At 47.6% G+C, this 25005-nt stretch overlaps 1 protein-coding gene across 1 annotated transcript in view; it reads right to left on the bottom strand.

Moving 5' to 3' along the window:
* Positions 1-25005, bottom strand: part of LOC106604741 (proto-oncogene DBL) — a 29468-nt gene that overhangs the window by 2528 nt on the left and 1935 nt on the right. Inside the window, exons 2-28 of the mRNA XM_014199718.3 lie at positions 17470-17538; positions 17097-17211; positions 16543-16633; positions 14626-14745; positions 14382-14498; positions 14015-14164; positions 13549-13664; positions 13099-13213; positions 12810-12929; positions 12338-12529; positions 11988-12179; positions 11525-11696; positions 10262-10341; positions 9801-9886; positions 9634-9700; positions 9435-9550; positions 5671-5740; positions 4561-4653; positions 4292-4384; positions 3769-3897; positions 3412-3633; positions 3000-3092; positions 2640-2718; positions 2382-2445; positions 1006-1104; positions 600-712; positions 275-387 (exon numbers count right to left, since the gene is read on the bottom strand). Of these exons, the coding sequence (XP_014055193.2) occupies positions 371-387; positions 600-712; positions 1006-1104; positions 2382-2445; positions 2640-2718; positions 3000-3092; positions 3412-3633; positions 3769-3897; positions 4292-4384; positions 4561-4653; positions 5671-5740; positions 9435-9550; positions 9634-9700; positions 9801-9886; positions 10262-10341; positions 11525-11696; positions 11988-12179; positions 12338-12529; positions 12810-12929; positions 13099-13213; positions 13549-13664; positions 14015-14164; positions 14382-14498; positions 14626-14745; positions 16543-16633; positions 17097-17211; positions 17470-17538 (2990 nt within the window). The 3' untranslated portion in view covers positions 275-370. The remainder of the gene's footprint in view (positions 1-274; positions 388-599; positions 713-1005; positions 1105-2381; positions 2446-2639; positions 2719-2999; positions 3093-3411; positions 3634-3768; positions 3898-4291; positions 4385-4560; positions 4654-5670; positions 5741-9434; positions 9551-9633; positions 9701-9800; positions 9887-10261; positions 10342-11524; positions 11697-11987; positions 12180-12337; positions 12530-12809; positions 12930-13098; positions 13214-13548; positions 13665-14014; positions 14165-14381; positions 14499-14625; positions 14746-16542; positions 16634-17096; positions 17212-17469; positions 17539-25005) is intronic.

Raw genomic sequence — 25005 nt, 5'->3', positions numbered from 1 at the left:
TTGGCCGTTCACGGCGGCTTTGTGTGGCAGATTACCTGCTGGGTGTTAATGAACATTGGTGATTCAACATGCAGAATTGCTTAGAAATTAAAAGACAATGACAGCCGATAGGATTTTCCTGCACGGTCAATTTTGTCCTTATGTCTTTACACCGGCAATATTAGGTTCCCTAAGTTTACAAAATCGGCACAGAGCCCATATAAAAGCCATGTCAAATAGGGTTCTGCCATCGGCAACCAACTTTACCACCAGGCATATGAGACGACACACTCACCAGTGGCCTTCGCTGTCCACGTGCTGCAGCTGGATGACGTCACCGCTCTCGATGGCGAGGTCATCTGGGCCGTCTCGTGGACATTCAGCCAAGGCCTTATATCTGCCTGAAGCCTGGGAGGACAGAAACACCTCTGTCAGACTGGACGAAGGATGTTGTAGCGCTGTATCCTACCAGAGGACGCCTTTAAAACATTTTGGAGCCTCAAGAGGTTCCATTCGATATTCTGATAAGCATATCTAAAAGGCTGTGGGTGAGGAACGAGGCCACACAGTGTGCACTAAGAGAGAGTGGTTGTACTGGTGTTGTGGAGAACCCGTCGCACCAGCTGAGCAGTGTCCTCCTCCTCGGTGTGTGACGGGTGAGAGGGGACCTGACCTCCACCCCACTCCTCCAGACCCAGACAGATGTCCATTGAGTGAGGCGTGCCGGGCCAGCCTGGAGATGGACAAAAACACACGTTTGTTTTGAGTCACATTTTTTTGGGTCTTGTTCCTCTTATATGGTGCCAGAAATAACCAAGGTAAATACTCCTCCATACATCCGGTGCTCTTTCATGTGAAGAGTCTTTAGGGAATAGGGATCGCAATATATACCAAAATAAATCCAATATCAAGTCAAGGGAGTTTCATGTACCATCTCTCATGACCCGGTCACCATTATAACATGTAGTTACCAGGTACCTACATGATTATTTTATGGGTATATGTATGAGGGAGTGGTGTACTCACTGTGTTGGTTGCACTGGTGATTTGGGGAGAGGGACTGTGGGTCTGTACTGCTCCTCCCTGACTGTGTCCTCTGAGCTGAACGACGCCCTCTGCTGTTTGCTGTGGGGAGCGACACAATGAACAAACTAACTCTGTACTCCCCAACCTCATCAGACATGCTCCAAGTAGAAGCTGCCCATAGCCACAGATCAGCTTAACGTTCCCACATTCTAACCTTTAACCATTTAAAGGGGAACTGCAAAACTGACCTTAGATCTGTGGTTAAGGACAATTTCGACCTCAAACTCATCTCGCACCACAATGTTGATCTTTCAGACGCCAGCCAAAAGGCCCCACACCAAGCAACAACGTGACCAAGTGCAAACCAAGCTGACACAAAGACAGTGTGGGCTCTGGCCTGGTACACAGCAGACACGTGCCGGCGCATGGAAAGATATGGTCTCGATTTATCAAGTTCCTGGTTCATCAATGTATTACTTTGTCTACATTTTACAAGCCAAATAACTTAGGATCATTTTAATTTAATAACCTCTCAAAAAGCGAGCCCCATTTAAGAAGCAGTTGTCGTGCTGAAAGCATGAGGAAATCAAGATTTAAAAAATATATATGTTAAAAACATCCAAACCTTTTTTGATTTTTTTGGGGCATTCCATGCAAAATTGCCAATCCCATGCAAAGATGGGTGTAGTCATTTTGGGTAGCATGTCTGAGATGGAAGGTCTGCTGGGACATCAAAAGAGATGATGAAAAGTGCGTCTGGAGAATGTATGAGCCGAATGGAGTCGCCAAGTAAAGGAGTTGCAGATGACGGTCAGTATGCAAACACAGCAGCCTTGTGGGTGGTTTAGGTCAGCTGAGCCGTGCCAAGCCGGGCCGGGGCATGCGGAGCTGGGCTGAGTTTACCACTGAGCGTCAGGACGGGTCAGTGGCGCTGGGGGCGGGGTCTGTTGGGGGGGCGTGGCCGGGGGCGTTGCCGGGGGCTTCGAGGGCGGGGACTCCGGGAACGCAGACACATAAAGACATCGGAGGACAGCGAGACAAAGTCCAGCCCCGAAAGACAGCCCGTAGGAGCCCCTCCGGACGGCCGCACACCCCTGCAGGGGGGAGGGAGGGGAGGACAGCAACCAGACAGCAAAGGAGAAAGCGGGGCCTTCACTCACACATCTTCTCTTCACACACACACCACCTTCTCCTCCTCAACCTCCTACTCCTCCTTCTCATTTCCCAGCTTTATACCTGCTTGTTGATATGCTCCCCCAACACCACATATCATAACCACCTGAACAGCTCACTGAACTGCCTGCCACACTCACACCATCAAGTGGGGAGCTGCTGTGACAACTGAGGGGTGTCCTACAACACCCAACGAGACTGACCTCTCAGACACGGGCGGAGACCGTCGGATGTGGTCTGGCATCTGGATGTCCACACAACGCTCATCTGAGAAAAAGGGCAGAAGAGGAAGAGGCAAAAGGATCGTTTGAAACAAGAGAGGGAAAGGGAGATACCTAGTCAGTTGTCCAACTGTTAGGTGCAGGTTAGGTGCAGGCTAGGACTATTGATCTGACATGAGATGAATTAAACCAGCTCTTTGCGGAGTGCGCTTTGGAGAGTGATGTGAGCGACGTCCAAACCTTTGAGGAGTTTCTGCTGGTTGGTGAGGATCCTCCGCAGCTCCCCGAGCCAAGCCGTCTTAACCTCCACTGTGGGAGCCTGGGAGACGGACAAGATCAGAACGCAGTCAACGTAGAGTAGGAAACACACTTTTCTTTGCATCTTCCAGGCATGATTTCAAAATGGCACTACAGTTGCTTAACACATACTGTACTGTAGAAATACATTACATGGCATGAAGTTGTCACAACAATGAACAGAACAACGCACAGACAATGAACAAGCCAGTGGGTGGTAGTTATTGTCCTGGTCCTTGTTCGGAGGACATAATGCTGCATGAACAGCATCAACAGTCACTTCACAGCAGGGATGATCCTTACCTGAACGACGTACACCTCCTCCCTGCCACTGTACCAGATCTCAAACTTCTTCACATCTCCCTTGACGTTCTCTGTAATCCCCACCGCACTCATCTGCCAGGACACACACACACACACACACACAGTCTGCACCTGGGGCCTACAAGGAAATGCCACGCGTCACGTCGGGGACACTTCAGCTTCATTCCACATGGCCGGCCCGCCGACACACACTCCTCCGCTGTGTGAAGGCAGGAAGCTCAAGCGTACATCAAGAGGAGCAGCGGGTGGTGACGCCATCCGTCACGCTCCATAAACATACACAGACACACACCCTGACACACACACCCACTGACGCCTTGACACGCAAACCAAAACAAGCATCCTTGCGACAGGGAGCATGTGTCAGTGTGCCGCCTACACACACACACACCTTCAGACAGTGCTTGAAGCTGTAGGAGGGGGTCTTGTCTGCTCCCTCTCCATGCTCCTCCCTGCGCTTGCAGAAAAGCAGGGCTCTCTCGTACAGGAACAGGTGTCTCTGCGTGGGCTGGAAGCGTGCCAGCTCCTTCACACGGGTGGGGCCTTTCTTATGGCTGATCCACACACTGAAGGAACCCTGCATCAGCACCCGGCCCAGGTCACACAACTCTCCCTGGGGGGGGACGGACGGGGGGACGGACGGACGGACGGACAACACACAGGGTCAGAGATACAGGGTGGCACGCTGTCACACATAGGACAGCACACTGTGTCACACACAACCAATCACACACACAGGACAAGTCACCTGGTAGCCTGTGATGGCTATCTGATGCATGGAGTCGTTGACTGACTTGAGGAGGTGGAGCATGGCTGCTAGCGCCGCCTGTAGCTCGGAGGTCCCCTCACAGCCTCCTGCACTGTACTTCAGTAGCTCCTACAGCACGCAAGCACACAACACACCAATTCATGTCTGGTAACAAAGAAATCCTGAAATTCTCCAGCTGTACTATAAAATAATAGTCCTTGTGTTGCATGTAAGATGTTCCTTATTTTGTCATATAACAACAGAGAATCGGGGGACAGAAAAGGGGGAGCAATCCCTATTAAATCAGACAGGATTTCTCTGTAGTTTCATCTGTAATCCTTCACGTCCTTACATTCAACTCGTTGAAATAAATGTCCCTAGGTAAGGCAAGGTTATGTCATAGTGCTGTTAGCACTGACAGGACTTTGGGGACGTTGAATTATGATAAAGTTTCAGCACAGGTAAAGCTAATATGAATGCTGCGTAGAGGCGTGTACGTCGGCTGGTTTCACTAAAGCCTGACCTTCAGTAGTAGCTGGTACTTGGTAAGGCGTTGTACTGGTTTCAGCAGGTAAGAGTCCAGGCCCAGTTTGTGTTCCAGCTTCTTCTGACACTCCTGTAGAATATGGCAAGGAGATATTGGGACGCGTTTGTTACGGTTATAACAACAGTGAATCTAACATAAATAATCTATCATTTTGTGCGATTAAAATAACGAATATGTCTGGTATTGTGGCGTAGTAGTATCGCTGAGTACAAACATTGGGCACGAATAGAAAAAATAAGCATGACCTGGAAAAAGGCACAGTCTGAGTACTGCCTCCATAGGGACTCGGAGCGAGGCTTATTCTGACAGTAGCACGCATACACCTTGAAATTCTCCTTCTGGAAATACACACATACATTTCCAATGACACACCACCCATGCAAGGCTGTGAAACACATGTGCTATGCCGATTACTTCGACTCGGTGTCAGAACGATTTCCACGTGGAGAGCGACAACACGACACAATGAATTAACTCTGTACTCCCTAACCTCAGACATGTTCCAGGTAGAAGTTCCCCTTAGCCACAGATCTAGAATCAGCGTAACTTTCCCAAATCCTTTAATGCGTACCTTGTACCTATGTCTGTCCTGTGTAAAGCCGTTGTTTTCTTTGGGTGCTACAATCCGTTGTTTTTTTTATAAAACATGGCATTTTACGCAGCCTCTGCCAAGGTTAGCAGTGTTTGTTAACGGCAGAGCTTTTTGTTTTGGCAGGTGACACATAGAATGCAATTTTTTAATTAAAAAAAACTAGCGATTCCAACTCCCCCTAGCAACTCTCTAACAATCAGGACAGGTAACATTAAACAACTGATATTTATAAAAGTATAGCGTGGTGTGCACGAGCCGTTCCATACTCCTTTGGAAAACAGTGGATTACTCGGAAGAATTACATAGGATTGGATTACATAGAAGCACGTTGGTATAAAAAATTACGGATTGCGGCACACAAACAAAATACTGCCTTTACACAGGACAAACGTAGGTAAAAGGTACACCTTAAATGGACATTTTATGCTGAAGTATCACCTGACACCGACTCGATGTAGTCGGAGGTACACTCCGCCAAAACTCATCGCCACAGAACTCTTGAGTATCGTGGAGTTGAGAATTCTCAGCTGATATAGGTAAAGACATTCTTCAGAAACAACCACAGACAAACTACCAGGGGTATTTAACTCTCACCCTACTTGGTCCGGATCCTGCTGGTTCTGTTCAACCTGATAATTCATTGCACCCACCTGGTGTCCCAGGTCTAAATCAGTACCTGATTAGAGGGGAACAATGGAAAAAATGCGGTGGAACTGGCTTCGAGGTCCAGAGATGAGTTTGAGGGCATGTAGACGTTCCTCACCCGCTCCAGAAAACAGGCCCCTACTCCCTCTGGGGTCTCTAGGCAGCCCTCCAGGTCATGGAGGAACACCCTGTAGAACCCATGAGGTCATGAGTCAGGGGTCAAAGACAGATAAGGTCACACCCTAACCACACAGAGCAGCAAACACCATCCCCACACAGGCCCCTATCCAGCACTCCTCCATAGTTAATGACTAGCCACCCACACAGCCATGCCACTGAGCCCCCAGTGTCTGCCAGTCTCCTCTCTCGTTGGCATAATCAAACGCTTGTTAGAGCAACTGGCATTTAACACTAGTTAGAGAGGCTCTAATTGGCTTAGGGCCTCATGCAGTCATCCAGTTTTGCCTTTCAGCCCAGCAGGGGAGCAATCCCAGCAGGCAGGAGATATAGGATGCAGGCAGAGCCACTCAAACAGTTGTACATTAAGTCACACAGCTGGCTAGAGGAAACAGCCTAGTAGCTACAGTACTGGAGAGAAGGTTGTTTTTAAGATGGAGCAGTAGTTCAAAGAGGTTATGATGATGCAATTACTGCTTTAATCGTACAGTTCTTTGAGACTCCAAATGCCTACAGAAAACATGACTGACTTCTCACAAGTCAATGACAGTGCTGATCTTTCCTTTAAACTACAGGAGATAGATAGATAGATATCTCTATATATATACACATACACTGCTCAAAAAAAATAAAGGCAACACTAAAATAACACATCCTAGATCTGAATGAATGAAATATTCTTATTAAATACTTTTTTCTTTACATAGTTGAATGTGCTGACAACAAAATCACACAAAAATAATCAATGGAAATCCAATTTATCAACCCATGGAGGTCTGGATTTGGAGTCACACTCAAAATTAAAGTGGAAAACCACACTACAGGCTGATCCAACTTTGATGTAATGTCCTTAAAACAAGTCAAAATGAGGCTCAGTAGTGTGTGTGGCCTCCACATGCCTGTATGACCTCCCTACAACGCCTAGGCATGCTCCTGATGAGGTGGCGGATGGTCTCCTGAGGGATCTCCTCCCAGACCTGGACTAAAGCATCCGCCAACTCCTGGACAGTCTGTGGTGCAACGTGGCGTTGGTGGATGGAGCGAGACATGATGTCCCAGATGTGCTCAATTGGATTCAGGTCTGGGGAACGGGCGGGCCAGTCCATAGCATCAATGCCTTCCTCTTGCAGGAACTGCTGACACACTCCAGCCACATGAGGTCTAGCATTGTCTTGTATTAGGAGGACCCCAGGGCCAACCGCACCAGCATATGGTCTCACAATGGGTCTGAGGATCTCATCTCGGTACCTAATAGCAGTCAGGCTACCTCTGGCGAGCACATGGAGGGCTGTGCGGCCCCCCAAAGAAATGCCACCCCACACCATGACTGACCCACCGCCAAACCGGTCATGCTGGAGGATGTTGCAGGCAGCAGAAAGTTCTCCACGGCGTCTCCAGACTCTGTCACGTCTGTCACATGTGCTCAGTGTGAACCTGCTTTCATCTGTGAAGAGCACAGGGCGCCAGTGGCGAATTTGCCAATCTTGGTGTTCTCTGGCAAATGCCAAACGTCCTGCACGGTGTTGGGCTGTAAGCACAACCCCCACCTGTGGACGTCGGGCTCTCATACCACCCTCATGGAGTCTGTTTCTGACCGTTTGAGCAAACATGCACATTTGTGGCCTGCTGGAGGTCATTTTGCAGGGCTCTGGCAGTGCTCCTCCTGCTCCTCCTTGCACAAAGGCGGAGGTAGCGGTCCTGCTGCTGGGTTGTTTCCCTCCTACGGCCTCCTCCACATCTCCTGATGTACTGGTCTGTCTCCTGGTAGCGCCTCCATGCTCTGGACACTACGCTGACAGACACAGCAAACCTTCTTGCCACAGCTCGCATTGATGTGCCATCCTGGATGAGCTGCACTACCTGAGCCACTTGTGTGGGTTGTAGACTCCGTCTCATGCTACCACTAGAGTGAAAGCACTGCCAGCATTCAAAAGTGACCAAAACATCAGCCAGGAAGCATAGGAACTGAGAAGTGGTCTGTGGTCACCACCTGCAGAACCACTCCTTTATTGGGGGTGTCTTGCTAATTGCCTATAATTTCCACCTGTTGTCTATTCCATTTGCACAACAGCATGTGAAATTTATTGTCAATCAGTGTTGCTTCCTAAGTGGACAGTTTGATTTCACAGAAGTGTGATTGACTTGGAGTTACATTGTGTTGTTTAAGTGTTCCCTTTATTTTTTTGCGCAATACACACACACACACACACACACACACACACACACACACACACACACACACACACACCGAGAGTGCCTTCAGAAAGGATTCAGACCCCTTGACTTTTTCCACATTTCAGCTCTATTCTAAAAAAATAAAAAATAAATAAATGTATCCTCAATCTACACACAACACCCCATAATGACAAAGTGAAAACAGGTTTTTAGAAATGTCAGCAAATTTATTAAAAATAAAAAACAGAATTACCTTATTTACATAAGTATTCACACCCTTGAGCTCAGGTGCATCCTGTTTCCATTGATCATCCTTAAGATGTTGCTACAATTTGATTTGATCCATAACTCTTAAATGGAAGAAGTGTGAAACCACCAAGACACTTCCTAGAGCTGGCCGCCCGGCCAAACTGAGCAATCAGGGGGAGAATTGCCTTGGTCAGGGAGGTGACCAAGAACCCAATGATCATTCTGACAGAGCTCCAGTGTTCCTCTGTGGAGATGGGAGAACCTTCCAGAAGGACAACAATCTCTGCAGCACTCCACCAATCAGGCCTTTATGGTAGAGTGGCCATACGGAAGCCACTCCTCAGTAAAAGGTACATGACAGCCCACTTGGAGTTTGCCAAAAGGCACCTAGAAAGACTCTCAGACCACGAGAAACAAGATTCTCTGGTCTGATGAAACCAAGATAGAACTCTTTGGCCTGAATGCCAAGCATCATTTCTGGAGGAAACCTGTCACCATCCCAATGGTGAAGCATGGTATTTCTGCCTTTTGGGTGGGGGGGTTACCCCCATTTCTTCCCAATTTTGTGATATCCAATTGGTAGTTAGTCTTGTCCCATTGCTGCAACTGCTGTGCAGACTCGGGAGAGGCAGAGGTCAAGAGCCACGCGTCCTATGAAACAAAAAGCAGCACTGCTTTTTGACACACTGCTCGCTTAACACCGAAGCCAGTCGCACCAATGTGTCGGAGGAAACACCGTACAGCTGGCGACCAAAGCCAGCGTGCATGCGCCTGGCCCGCCACAAGGAGTCACTAGAGCGCAATGGGACAAGGACATCCCGGCTGCGACACAGCCTGGGATCAAACCCGGGTCTGTAGTGACGTCTCTAGTACTGTGACGCAGTGCCTTAGACCGCTGCACCACTCGGGAGGCCCAGTTTTTTAATTTTAATAAATTAGCAAAAAAATCATTATGATTTTATGGAGTAAATACTCATTATGGAGTACTTTGTAGATTGATGAGGAAGAAAAACAATTGAATCCATTTTAGAATAAGGCCGTAACGTTAACAAAATGTAGTAAAGTCAAGGGGTCTGAATACTTTCCAAATGCACTGTATGTATGCATGTAAGCATGCATGTAAGCATGCATGCAAGTGTGTAAGCATGCATGTATGTGTGTAAGCATGCATGTATGTGTGTAAGCATGCATGTATGTGTGTAAGCATGCATGTATGTGTGTAAGCATGCATGTATGTGTGTAAGCATGCATGTTTGCCCTTGCCAACTGATGTTTCCTTGCCTGCTGTGGAAGTTGTAGATTTCAGGCATGTTGCCAAACAGGACGTTCCTCTTACTGCGCAGGGTGGGGGGCAAGAGCCCCGCGAGGGCCGGGTTCTCCATCTCTCCCCTGTAACCCTACACAATACACACATAATCAGTATACAAAACTCACTGTAGTAATCCAGTAATAGCTGAGGAAAACACTGCTGTGTTCTCACCAGCAGCACTGACAGCAGCTCCTCCACATAGACCCTCTCTGTCTCAATAAGCTCCCTCATCACATGACTGTGGAGACACAGGGCCAGAGGGCCTCATTAGTCTTCTGTCTGAACATAAGGAATCAGGAAGACCACAGCAGGAATATGTAGAGGGTGAGAAGACAGACCGTTTGAGAAGGTCTGGGCTGTCCTCTCCCTCCAGGCTGGAGCGCAGGGAGCTCCTATTCTCCTGGTAGTCATGCATCACCTCGATCTGAGACGGCCAGGACACACAGACAACCAGGATTTACATTTTATTTAACCTTTATTTAACTAGGCAATTCAGTTGAGAACAAATTCTTATTTACAATGATGGCCTAGGAACAGTGGGTTAACTGCCTTGTTCAGGGGCAGAACGACAGATTTTTACCTTGCCAGCTCGGGGATTCGATCTAGCAACCTTTCGGTTAGTGGACAAACGCTCTAACCACTAGGCTACTTGCCGCCCCTACATGGAGGGAATCCACCTCAAGCATTTTCAGTTGCCATAGCATTCCTACCGTACATCATCACAGCCACAGTGACGTGTGTGAACTGTTCTGCGCTATACTGGACTTTCATCTTTCACGTCCTTCTCTGACCATCTCACCTTTCTGGAGGCGGGGCTTTTCCGGGACGTCCTCTTCCCAGGGAGTGACAGATCGAAGGAGAACTTCAAACTGTCGACACCTGCAACACACGACCTCTCAGCTGAACTCGATGACACTGTAGGTTTCTATGCGTTTGATGAAACACAAGACCTGTCTGGACAACATGTTAACAATGCTTTGATGAAGCCGTGACGTGGATTACGGCACAGTAGTTAACACTAACATCACCTGATAGAGCCATCATTACAATGAGTAGCTGCTTGCGGCGATTTGACGATGACAGTATGTTTGAAATGTCCTGTGGGACCAGGTTGTCCGGTCTTTGACCCTGGGATGACTGTTGGTCCTGGGTTTACACTTGATACTTCTCTTCTGACGGACGGCTAGTTAATCATTGGTAATAAGCAGCTTGCAGTGGAACTCCAGTACTACTATATACTCCAAGAACATGTCACCCAAAGCACTGTCTGGTGTAAAAGACTGACTGTATCCGTTTGATCATGCGCTCCTCACATACCCTAAGATCAGCGTGTGTGCGCGCGTCCGCATGATCACACTAAATCAGAGCCAGCACATTTATCTTCATCTCCCCTCTTAAAAAAGGGGTTTCCTTCTGTGTGTGAGAAACACACCCACACGTCGCACCTCATTATTAATTGGGTGCGGTATGGCTAGCTTTGTTCAGCCCTGCCTGGAGGCGAGTGGGAGATGAAAGGGTCTTTGCCGTACGTGGTTCATATACATTATTACCATACAGTACCCAGCTAGCATCACGGCTAACAGAGTATCCCCTAAGGACTGATTATAGTGCTGGGCCCGAACAGCTAGCTCATCGGTAAAGGTGGACCTCTAACTCAGGTCGAGCGCAAAGACCCTGGGCCTTCCTCATTACTGGAGCCTGTGGTTTGCTGTTTTGATCGCTGCTTTGTGGCCTGGAGGAAGGTGTGTGAAGCCCTAGGCTGAGGACACGGACGACACCCAGTACCCAGGGGAGAGGGGCGGCTGTCAGGCCAGAGGAGGGCTGCATTCACAGGGTCTGGGAAACAGCAGAGCCCTGGGTGGAGGCCTAGCGGAGCTGGATAATTAAAGTGTGCTGTAAGCCTCTATAACCGCATTACAAACAGTCAACTGTAGTCTGATGTTCTTTAATCTACTGTGATAAATGCTAATGTACTGTATCAAGTGTGATTGAATAAGTGTGTGATTGTGTGTGTGTGTGTGTGTGTGTGTGTGTGTGTATATACTCCACTGCCTCCTCTTACCATGTTTGGGGGAAAAGAGTGGGGACTTGGAGCGGGGCGGGCTCTCTGCCCTGGGGGCCACTAGTTGGATGGGACGGACATGTTTATCAGCCAGCTTCCTCAGACAGACCTGCCTGTTGTGGATCATCTCCTGCACCACCGTGTGCTTCTCAAACGTCTTCCCTATCTGGACCTGTGGAGGATGGAAGAGGAGCTTAGGACATTTATATCGACCCAAAACCTGTATGGAGTGTTAGTTAAACAGCTGTTTATAGCCTTTATGCAGTCTTGAAGGTTGCCTGAAGGTACCATAACCAGAAATGAATGCTTGTATAAGTCCTGTAATATTAACTATATTACGGGGGTGAGAGAAAACATAGAGAATGGATTAGACACAGATGGGTCATGAGAAGCATTACAGAGGGGGTTACTCTTTAAACCATAAGGCTGTTTGTCAATGGGAGACACTGGCTTGGTGTTGGACCTGTATCTCTGGGGTGAGGACAGACTCAAACTCCACGGCCAGGAGGTCATGTCCTGAGCTGAGGAGAGACGGAGCCCCTTCCAGGAATCTGTCTATGTCCTTCAGAGCAGCCTGGGCCCCCTCCTTAGACTGGAACTTACCCACCAGCTGCTGGGCCAACAGGTAGGCCCCGTCGTCACACCAACTCTGGGCCTATGGAGGGGACAAGACAACGGTGTCACACTGACCAGTCATATTCGGATATACGGTAGCACTTGACAGAGTATTAGCCTGGTTGTTTGTGTATGATGTTAGATTTGTACTCATCTGTGTGCAATAGTGTAAACAGTGTGTGTGTGTGTGTCCTCTACCTGGCCGAGGCGTAGCAGCAGCCGGTGGGCCTGGGAGAGGTGTGTGCGCTTCACCCTCAGAGCATTACTGAGCGTGTCACAGCGGTGACGTAGCTCGTTGCCGCGCTGCACGATCAGGGCCATGGCATAGTGGTGACTGGCTGCCAGCTGGTGCCCATGGAGGATGATGATCTGGGCATGGCCCATCTCCTCCTAGCAACACAACCAGGACACCACAGTCAGTTACATACAACAAGACACGGCATGCAGGAGGCCTACATACACACAACACCGCAACAAGACACGGCATGCAGGAGGCCTACATACACACAACACCACAATGGCAAATACACTTCAATCCTAGCTACACAACCTATGCTATTACCAAAAGCACGAGTCCCAGAGAAGACAATCTCTGCCAACCACACTATACAGTATGTGTAACCCTGGTCCGTTGATCTGATGAGGGAAGTGTCCCCTAGTAAACACTGACCTGTGCGTGAGCCTCCAGGCTGTCCAGGTCTCTGAGAGTCTGCTCTGTCTGAGTCAGCGTCTCCCCTGACGACGACACCTCCCTCTCCTGGGACGCCAGACGCTCCAGAGACAACTCCATCTGACGAAAAGAGAGAGAGACACATTAGAGAGAGACATATACCCCTCCCAACTTCAAAACGTCCCATCCGATCTCAAATTGAACTGTACGCCTCGTGTCCTCCCTGTTCTAAGAGTTGCCTCTCGACAACAAATCAACCATCATCAACTATGCAATTGATCAGTCTCACCTCCTTGAAGCGATGTTCGTATCTGAGCAGCTGTAAGTACTGTTGCAGTTTTAGATGATGCTTCTCAAAGAAGCCGTCAAAGGCTGACTCCATGCCCCTCAGCTGGGCTAGTAGCCTGAAGACCAGTGAGAGAGGTTATAATGAAAAATGTACCTTTATTTAAATAGGCAAGTTAGTTAAGAACAAATTCTTATTTTACAATGATGGCCTACCCCAGCCAAACCCTCCCCTAACCCGGACGATGCTGTGCAAATTGTGCGCCGCCCTATGGGACTCCCGATCACGGCCAGCTGTGATACAGCCCGGGTTTGAACCAGGGTCTGTAGTGACGCCTCTAGCACTGAGATGCAGTGCCTCAGACCACTGCGCCACTCAGGAGCCCCGTGGCCACTCTTTAGGCAGACCTTAGCATGATTATCTCTGAGGTTATATACACACACACACACACACCTCTGCACAGTCTCCCAGTCCAGCCTGACATCCCAAAGTGAATCCTCCTCTCTCCCCGAGGCCTCCAGGCTAGCCAGCAGGTGACGACCCTCCTTTGATACTGACCGTATCGCCTCCTGTACAAGACAGACAAAATGGTTATAACATATCAGGGTGAACATGTAGACAAGCTGTCAGTTAGTCTGCCACTGATATAGAATTGTAACACATTATGATAGAGTCTAGTGTAAAACATAGTGATAGAGGCCTCATCATAGATATAACCCATTTTAGCATGGCCATTGAGGGCTTCCTCCATTTTAAGGTAGTCAACTGGGTGGGGATTTCTATTAGTTGGGAGCAAATCAGCCAATGAAGAAGAGGAAAATCTATTACTTCGATGGCACTGCCCACAGACGCTAAAACAGCACAGATACAAATATGAGTCCTCTATCTATCTCTATGGTGTAAAAGGGTTGCAGTATACCTTGAGTTTCCTGTACTTGTCAGTGTGGGCTGAGAGGAGGCGCATGATGGCGGTGCCCTCGTCTGGCAGTTTGGTCTCAGCCAGCTCTGTGCCAAACCCCTGCAGCATCTGAGCTATGTCCTTAACTGTCACCGCAAAGCTCTCTATGGCCTGGAGGGGAGCCAGAGAGCGCACACACACACACACACACAACACAGGGAAGTCGTCACAGTGTTTCTAAATGTATACTCTGATGTCATCATTCAGAACTGTGCAAACATACAGGCCAAGTTTGAATGTGTCTCTCTGCATCCGATATGTTGTAATATAAGTGTTGGGGGTTCTGAGTGGCTGCATGGTTGATGTTACGTAAGTGTAAAGTATGTACTGTTCTTAGGACGATCCAGTCACTGTGGCAGTAGTCCAGGGTTCCACCAAACTCAGAGGTCAGTTGGTTCTCATCAATGTATCTCAGTAGGTCTGTCACAGAGCTCAGCATCACCACCTAATAAAGGAGAGCTAGAATAAGCTGCACATAATCGACTGTGTGTAGTACTACGCACGCTTCTTCAAACATGAGATGCCGATGCCGTGTGGATGAAGTGTTGGATTTGGCCTCTGATCTGCCTTACTGGCATCTTGAGCATGAAGTCCTCCTGGCTGAAACGGAAGCCCAGGTCTGTGACGGTGCGCTGGAAGAAGCTGGTGGGTCTCAGCACCAGCACCAGGTGGAGGTTCCCAGGGAAGGAGGCCTGGAGACGGGGAGAGACACAATCACACCCCTGGGGTTGGACAGTGAGCTCTTACCTTTGACAATTCCTGGACCATGTCTTTACCCAACACTAGGCCAGAGTCTGTTCACACTTCTGGATGCATAGAGGGATAGGCACTAGCCAGCATCTGTCACTGACAGGACATATTGACTGCATTAACAAGCAATCATCCGCAGTCAGACAAAGCCTCAGGCTCACCCACTGTCAATCAGATAAGGAAAGGCAGACATATCCTGCTAGCTGGTGCCGATCACAGGTGTATTTAAGTTGCAGTCAATATCAAATGGATTCACTAAACAAGAACAGATCGTAGGTAGTCTATTTTATTTAGGGATGAGGTGATTTTCAGAGTGATTCCCAGCATCAGATCACAAGTAAAGCAGTAGGCTAAGGATGACAATCTCATTAGCTAAATCTGAAAAATAATGCTCACAACCATTTTTAAATCACACGACTGCGGTGGTGAAGGTCTGCTAACTAACAAATGGGTTTGGTTCAATTGAAGTTGCCAGCTGTTAAAGCGTGAACATGTGCACCACAGAACATCGACATAAAACAGTGGGAAATGGATTATCCCAAAAAGACCGATGCATTCGCTTATATAGCTCTTTGACATTCATTTGTCCTCACTATCTAAATCTAGCTTCAGACTACCGCCAACAAACTCTGCCCTTCAAGCTCAACATGCTAAAAAAAATATCACTGCCCGGTTTGCATTCATATAAGCAAGTTATCTTTCTCGGTCTCACTGCCTCAATTGTAATTCTAAACTCAAATCAGGCTCTGCACTGCAGTGCTACGCTCAGCAAGCTGCTGTCAGTTAGCGATGCCGCATTCACTCTGCCCACCCAAACTCTAGCACAACTATTTTAGCACGAAATCAAACTATGTAATAATCGCGTTACCGGGCTCTTCCGTGTCCTGTGCAATCCTCGGCGCTGGTAACTCTCAGCCATCGTGTTAACAGCCATTTATGCGATAACGCTAAAATCTCGCCCGTCCCGTAGCTAACAAATTGGTGCCAAGTTATTTATTGGCCCCTCTACTCCGCTGCATCAACGTTGCTGCCACGAGGAGGGTGGCAGCGCTGTCTGCAAGCTCTCCCTTCCTCTAGCCTTCTCGACTTCCCGCTCTCCCTCATTTTCCGCCGAAGTATAGCGTCATCAGGTAAATATCCATGTAGCGGAGTGCTGGCCCATGCATTTCGATTCCCTCACAACGGGACTTTATTTTCATACAGTGAATACAGAACAATTTATTAGAAAATTAGGTATGCGCAATAATAAACGGTGACAAAACAACTGCAGTATTTGACAGATATTGGCACGATCAAGTATTTTAATGAACAAAACCGCACAAGAGACCATCCCCAAAACAGCAGGAACTGAGTGGGGATAATTCAGCACCATGGACAGCTCCCCACTGACGTCGTCTGACAGTACTGATATCCTGAACAGTTTTTTGTTTTTTTCCACAGCAGCAAATCACCCGTTCTTTAGTAGGATAGGGCCAGGCCTAAACTAGTATCGTTACCGTACTTCCACAGTAGATTTGGTTTCGTTCCGACCTTTCTTGATTTCTTGTGTTTAAAAAAAAAAAAGATTATTTAGTGTACTTGTTTGACATGTTTGGCATTATTAAGAGCTAGTAACACAGGAATTTCGCAGCACCCTACTATAACATCTGCTAAACTGTGTATGCGACCAATAACGTTTGATTTCATTTCCACATGCGCATGTATGCACGCGAGAAAATGCCATGACTTAACTGGCTCACCGCAATTCTGGCAAGTGCTGTTTTGATAGAGGTCCATGTATCCAGTCTTCTGTCTAAAATGATGATGAATTTTACACCTGGCTGTCTTGCTCTGCAAACACAAGCACCAAACGTATTTGAACACATGTACATTTCACATATGTACCTTTCACTGAACAAATGTATACTTTTACTGGTAAAATGTACAGGGATAGTACCGAAAAGTTCATTTGACAACAAATTATATTTTTGGGGGTATAGAAAGAAGGACTGCAGAGTGAATACATTAGATATGTTTACAGGGACATTCATCAACTCTTGTGACCTGTACTCATCCAATGATATGATCCCTCCTCCCTAGGGTATACCTGCTCTGAGCTGGCACAGAGGACATCACTAGGGCATCGAAATAGATGAGGGACAGGGATCATCTAGTGTCATCTGTGCAAAGAATGCTAACTCTGGACTAAAGCAGGCACACACTGCACTGCAGAGAAAGAGAGCGTTGTGAGAAGAGAGAGGGAGGGTTTCAGAGATTCATTTTAGGAGGGAGTGTAATATGGTGGTTCACCCACCGAGGTATGAGGGTGAGGTACGTTAAGACCTTGGCTAAAGATTCCTCCGGAATGTCGCTGAAAGCAGAGTATTCTGGGAGGGTGACGATCACGCTAGAGTCCTCACCACGCCCCCCTGCGAAGAAAAATGATTTTTCATATGAACAAATCGCACTCGACAATGTATTAAACAATGACATCATGTTCTTTGCGGATGGCTCATTCAAACAGTCTACACACGTTGGATTAACTGAGCACAGCCGTGTCCGTTTCAACATGTCACTAGTACTTTTACAGCTCGTAGACGCCACCTGAAGCTACACAACCAATGTAAACACAGGTCAGAGGTTATGAACCCTTAGTAGTGGGACAAAACTAAGTAAAGAGCCCCCACCTGACAGGTAGGCCACCTGCTTCTCAATGTAGCCGTCCACCTCCTTCATACTCATAGAGACTGACACTTCTGTGGGAAGGGGGGTGGGGGGAGAGAGAGAGAGAGAGAGAGCGATTAGAATAACAGGTCCCAATGAGGCCTCTTTCAACCTGTCACACAGCGGTTATCATTCATAACTTGTCCCATAAGAATGATGAAATAGCAGACAGAATTACTACCTCTCGTGGTCATATGTAAAACAACATTACAGTGGTAAGAAAGGTATCAGACTGTCAGCTGTTTGGTTCAAGTCAGTCAATCGTTCTGAGGTGGGTCTGGAGCCCTTCTATCCACTGTGTCACCCAGGCTAGCACAGCAGGAGGTAGTCACTATACCTCGCCAGGCCCTTACATTTTTACATTTTAGTCATTTAGCAGACGCTCTTATCCAGAGCAACTTACAGTAGTGAATACATACATTTCATACATTTTTCCTCCGTACTGGCCCCCCGTGGGAATCGAACCCACAACCCTGGCGTTGCAAACACCATGATCTACCAACTGAGCCACGCGGGAGCCACCCATCACCAGGTGAGGCAGCAGGGAGTTACATATATAATATACTGTATATACTGTTTACACCACAGGAGGCTGATGGCACCTAAATTGGGGAGGACGGGCTCGTGGTAACGGCTGGAGTGGAATGGTATCGAATACGTCAAACACATGGTATGAGCTGTCCTCCCCTCACCAGCCTCCTGTGGTGTACACCAAGCTGTGGTGGCAGGCAGCACTGACTCACTCCTCATTCCACATTCAACAATGTTGAAAGGACTCTACACTGCATGTAACATAAATATACAATGATATAGTGGGATGATGGAAGCCACACTGAAGATTGAGTTTAAACTCCACTATCAAGGCATTATATAACTCTAAAGTAAAAGTCGTATATAGTCATGTATAATGCTCTGTGGTCGACTAGTTTATGCAACCGATCACTTGATTCACATACACTCAGTCTTCCTTGTGAATAATACACAGTATTAGTAAATATGAATAGGATTTCATACACGCAGAGAGATGCAGTGTAAGGAGAGAGAGAGAGAGAGAGTTGTGTAGGGAGAGTGAGAAAGAGAGAGATATGCAGGGTAGAGAGAGAGAGAGAAAGAGGGGGGAGACCGTGTCGAGAGAGGGAGAGAGTGTCCTTTTCCACACCGATGTCGTCGAGGGTAACAGTGTCTGGCGGGGAGTCAGCGAGTGGAGGGGTAATGAGCTCCGCAGATGGTGAACATTTAATGAGTGTGACTTGACACACACACAGCCATGGGCTGTACTGGGCTGGGCCATTCACACACAGCCATGGGCTGTACTGGGCTGGGCCATTCACACACAGCCATGGGCTGTACTGGGCTGGGCCATTCACACACAGCCATGGCGTATAGGGTGACTGCCAGGTACTGGTTAGTGACAGGTTGAAGATGGATATCCTTGACTGGTTCTGTAATAGTTCATGTTTCCATGGCTCGAGTGTATCAGAGAGCTTACTAAGGCCACATGTAGTACTCACAGGCAGTTTCTAAATAGTTCATGGGGGGTAGATAGTGAATGTACTACTGGACACACTGCATCTCCTGTACAGCGGACGTCAACAATGTCTACTATGCAGCTTCACAACCAATCATTTTGTCATCCCTTACTGCGCCACAGCATATGACAGAAGATACGATTTGTGACTGTAATGAAGACGCAATTTAATGAGAAAAAGGTGAAATATCCTTGTCTGGCAACCCATCCATATCACTCCGGCAAAACGCCACGCCCACTCAAGATTCTTCTCCACGATGAGTCTGGATTTGCCCCCCTTCCCCAACGTCTTTTGGAACGCAAACACATTCTGAACGTTCTGATTGGTCCCTGAAAGCGATGGGTTGGGCCAGAGCCAGCCTACATGATGACGTTATCAACTTTGATTGGTTAGATTCGTTGGAGACGATCCAATCGCTGATGAATTTGTTTTGTACATCGCCCCTCATTTTGACGTCACACAAATTAGTTCCAGGAAGGCAGATTTAGACAATGTATGTAGCAATCGATAGAGCAGCGGAATTAAATCTGATGAAACCAAGATTGAACTCTATGGCCTGAATGCCAAGTGTCACGTCTGGAGGAAACCTGGCACCATCCCTACGGTGAAGCATGATGGTGGCAGCATCATGCTTTGGGGATGTTTTTCAGTGGCAGGGACTGGGAGACTAGGCAGGATTGGGGGAAAGATGAACGGAGCATAGTACAGAGAGGTCCTTGATGAAAACCTGCTCCAGAGTGCTCAGGACCTCAGACTGAGGTGAAAGTTTACCTTCCAACAGGACAACGACCCTAAGCACACAGCCAAGAACACAGGAGTGGCTTCAGGACAAGTCTCTGAATGTCCTTGAGTGGCCCAGCCAGAGCCCAGACCTGAACCTAATCGAACATCTCTGGAGAGACCTGAAAATAGCTGTGTAGCAACGCTCCCCATCCAATCTGACAGAGCTTGAGAGGATCTGCAGAGAAGAATGGGAGAAACTCCCCAAATACAGGTGTGCCAAGCTTGTAGCATCATACCCAAGAAGACTTGAGGTTGTAATCGCTGCCAACAAAGTTCTGAGTAAAGGGTCTGAATACTTATGCAAATGTCATATTTCATTTTTTAATTTTTTTTTTACTGGTTTTGCTTTGTCATTATGGGCTATTGTTTGTAGATTGACAATTTAATCAATTTTAGAATAAGGCTGTAACGTAACAAAATGTGGAAAATGTCATGGGGTCTGAATACTTTATGATAATAGGCAACCAAAACAATACTGAGAGACTTAACAGCACACACACTGCAGCCACCTTGCCTGCTCCTTACTGTAGACATACTATACAGAAGAGCCGCGGGAGAATGCTTGTGCTGCAGGCAGGATGGCTGCAGTGTTTTTAATATGCATGCTAGTCTGTGATCCCAGGATGAGACTCCGCCACGGCCCCTCTCCAATCAGCACTCTGCACCACTCATCACATGGTGTAAACCACTCGGTCTCTGCCTGGCATGCTAAACAAGATGTCTGCACAACACACCCAGCCTCCAAATCACGCCTTCTATTTTGCAGCCACACAGCTAGTAAATAATTATTCCCGCTGCCTTGATTCATCAAAGCATCCAAGCACCAAAGCCTAGTCAGACTGAGTAGTGTTTGCTGCTTCAAAACGCAAACAACCTGTGTTTGTTCTGCCCTGGCCCAGAAAATGATATTCCCCATTAAGCATAAGTGGGTCCTGAGACAGACATCCAGACAGATTAAAGGCCCAGAGTAAAGCAGGGCTGGCCAGGCTGTGGCCAGGCATCCTGTCCGTCCTGATGACATACTGTGGTGGTTGATCTGTGATAGTCCTGTGTCGTTTGCTGAGAATTAGCCAACCTGCGGTAGCTGGCACAACTTGCTTGTAGTTGCCCAACAAGATTGTGGTTCTTTTCCTCCCTCTATTCCCGTGCTCATTTACTCAAGAACCCCCCCCAAATAGATGATCCTCAACAGAATTTAAATAGTTGTTCTCTGCAAAAGGATTGAGTCATTTAGACGTGAATGGGACACATTTTGCCTAGGTAAGACCCTGACAAGAAGGGTGCCACACAGCCAGTCAATTTCAGTGCCATCACACATGACTGGCACTGCTCATGCCATGAGGCCAGGTTGTGGGCATACTGGGCGGGCATAGACTTCCTCCTTCAGCCAACAGTCACTGATGTCTCAGAGGCTACATTCTATATACAGACAGAGAGAGAGAGACAGAGAGAGAGAGAGAGAGAGAGAGAGAGAGAAGAGAGAGAGAGAGAGAGAGAGAGAGAGAGAGACACAGAGAGAGAGAGAGGCAGACACAGAGAGAGAGAGACAGACACAGAGAGAGAGAGGACAGGACACAGAGAGAGAGGGAGACAGACACAGAGAGAGAGAGAGGCAGACACAGAGAGAGAGAGACAGAGAGAGAGAGAGAGAGAGGAGAGAGAGAGAGCGCAATATACTGCATACACTGTCCACAGCTCTTGAGACACAGGGAGACCGGCACACACATTGAACTCTCTCAGGTTCACACACACCGCACACATATTTACAAGGGCTGTTTTGAAGTCAGCAGATATTTTTAACCAACCAGGGCTTTCAGCGTTTAAGGGGATCTTAGTGGTGGGTTAGGGAGAGGGAAAACTTTGAAGGAAATTCCTCACACGACCATCTGGGCTCATGTGAACATGATTTGTCTGACTTATCATTTAGGTTTCAAGCTGCTCTTTTTGCCCTAGCATCAATATGCAGCAAAGCTAATGTGGGTGGAAATGAAATGTAATATTCTGCTGTGAACTTGGACAGATAAATTTTTATAGCTCAACATCTGCACAGATAGAGCTTACTTTTTATATGAAACATACCTCTTACCAACTGCAGTCTGTTTATCATGTGCCGACAGGTATCGTTGAAGCGGTGTGTTATTGCGTTGCTATGGACCTCAGTCTCTCAGCCTGAAGACCACATGACTCACTGTGAAGGTTCAGGATTAACTGCAGGAAGCATTCTAGGTCTTTAAAAGTACACATTTTTCACACAACTCATAGGAAACCTTGTATGCCTTGTTTCTTCACACACACACACAGAGAAGTAAATTAGACAGGTTAAAATACCACCAGGTGGAGGGAGGTGAAGATTTAAACTTACAGGTAACTGATCAGTTGTGTGTGTGTCTGTGTGTGAGAGTGAGATTGTGTCCGTCTGCAGGTTTTTCCATGGTCAGATATAAAATGTACTGCAGTGCCTCCAGCAAACTCCACCTGGTAAAAATAGAACCTCTGGAGGATGGCCTTTTCCCCCCAATGCCCCCATTACCTTCACACACAGCCAACACTCCCACGGGGGACAGGGACAACACCACCACTACACAGGGACAACACCACCACACAGGGAAAGTACACGGACAGGGTCGGGGACAGCCCCGCTTCCCAGGGGAAGTACAGGGTCAGTAAACAAGCTAGCAGGGCTCCACAACAACAAAGCAGTGCCAAAGAGGGTTTACCAACACAATCCTACTAGTCCTCTACAGAGTAGAGAATCCAGTTTACTACAGCTACAAATCACCACCATCCAGGAGCAGTCTCCAGACTGAGTCCAACAAACTGTCACTACATCTCCAAAGAAAATAGCCCTTTCCTCCGCCTGGCTATTCTTTAAAAGTGCCTTCCTCACCATCTTAAATAAGCATGCCCCACGCAAAAAAAATGTAGAACTAGGAATAGATTTGGTCCTTGGTTCACTCCAGACCCGTCTGCCCTTGACCAGCACAAAAACATCCTGTGGCGTTCTGCATTAGCATCGAATAGCCCCCATGATATGCAACTTTTCAGGGAAGTTAGGAACAAATATACACAGGCAGTTAGGAAAGCTAAGGCTAGCTTTTTCAAACAGAAATTTGCATCCTGTAGTACTAACTCAAAAAAGTTCTGGGACACTGAAGTCCATGGAGAATAAGAGCACCTCCTCCCAGCTGCCCACTGCTCTGAGGCTAGGAAACAATGTTACCACCGATAAATCCACTATAATTGAGAATTTCAATAAGCATCTCTCTACGGCTGGCCATGCTTTCCACCTGGCTACTGTTAGGGTTGAACTGGCTATTTGTTTGCATAACTTTATAATATACCGGGGAAGCTATGCTACAATATTAAGTATATAAACTACGGATAAATCAACTGCTGAAGACAGGAAGAACGACACCCGGCAACAGGAAGTGCGTCACTAGGCTGGGACCTGCCTGCACGCCGACGTTAGGAGGAGCAAGTTTAAACCACGCTCCTCCTCCCTCTGACAGGCCAGCATTGAGCGGGAACTATCTCTGTCAGAGTGTAAAAGCGAGAACAATAGGATGTGTCGTTCTCTTCTCTGTTTGCCCTGCGAGGTATAACAGTGAGACCGTATATATACGAACCACCCATTTACCACACACGTGTTTGCATTAATTAAAGTACACATAAATCTGAAGTTACTATGTGCTGACTATTTTGTTCTGATACCAGAAACGAATTGACGCAACTTTAACACTACCCCTACCCCGGTCAACTGCCCGGCACACTCCACAGCAACCCGCCAAAGCCCCCCATCTTTTCTCCTTCACCCAAATCCAGATTGCTGATGTTCTGAAAGAGCTGCAAACCTGGACCCATACAAATCAGCTGGGCTAGACAATCTGGACCCTCTCTTTCTAAAATTATCTGCCGAAATTGTTGCAACCCCTATTACTAGCCTGTTCGACCTCTCTTCGTATCGTCTGAGATTCCCAAAGATTGGAAAGCTGCCGCGGTCATCCCCCTCTTCAAAGGGGGTGACACTCTAGACCCAAACTGCTACAGACCTATATCTATCCTACCCTGTCTTTCTAAAGTCTTCGAAAGCCAAGTTAACAAACAGATTACCGACCATTTCGAATCCCACCGTACCTTCTCTGCTATGCAATCTGGTTTCAGAGCTGGTCATGGGTGCACCTCAGCCACGCTCAAGGTCCTAAACAACATCATAACCGCCATCGATAAGAGACATTACTGTGCAGCCGTATCCATCGACCTGGCCAAGGCTTTCGACTGTCAATCACCACATTCTTATTGGCAGATTCGACAGCCTTGGTTTCTCAAATGATTGCCTCGCCTGGTTTACCAACTACTTCTCTGATAGAGTTCAGTGTGTCAAATCGGAGGGCCTGTTGTCCGGACCTCTGGCAGTCTCTGGCGTGTGCCACAGGGTTCAATTCTCAGGCCGACTCTCTTCTCTGTAAACATCAATGATGTTGCTCTTGCTGCTGGTGATTCTCTGATCCACCTCTATGCAGACGACACCATTCTGTATACTTCTGGCACCTCTTTGGACACTGTTAACTAACGTCCAGACGAGCTTCAATGTCATACAACTCTCCTTCCATGGCGTCCAACTGCTCTTAAACGCAAGTAAAACGAAATGCATGCTATTCAATCAATCACTGCCCGCACCTGCCCGCCCGTCCAGCATCACTAGTCTGGATGGCTCTGACTTAGAATACGTGGACAACTACAAATACCTAGGTGTCTGGTTAGACTGTAAACTCTCCTTCTAGACTCACATTAAGCATCTCCAATCCAAAATAAAATCTTGAATTGGCTTCCTATATCGCAACAAAGCATCCTTCACTCATGCTGCCAAACATACCCTCGTAAAACTGACCATCGTACCGATCCTCGACTTTGATGAAGTCATCTATAAAATAGCCTCCAACGCTCTACTCAACAAACTGGATGCAGTCTATCACAGTGCCATCCGTTTTGTCACCAAAGCCCCATACACTACCCACCATTGTGACCTGTACGCTTTCGTTGGTTGGCCCTCGCTTCATACTCGTCGCCAAACCCACTGGCTCCAGGTCATCTGCAAGTCTTTGCTAGGTAAAGCCCTGCCTTATCTCAGCTCACTGGTCACCATAGCAGCACCCACCCGTAGCACGCGCTCCAGCAGGTATATCTCAC

This window comes from Salmo salar, chromosome 05, assembly GCF_965601325.2.
Source record: "Salmo salar chromosome 05, fSalSal1, whole genome shotgun sequence".
In the NCBI taxonomy this organism is placed as follows: Eukaryota; Metazoa; Chordata; class Actinopteri; order Salmoniformes; family Salmonidae; genus Salmo; species Salmo salar.
The sequence above is the reverse complement of the archived record's forward strand: the minus strand, read 5'-3'. Positions and strand labels throughout refer to the sequence as shown.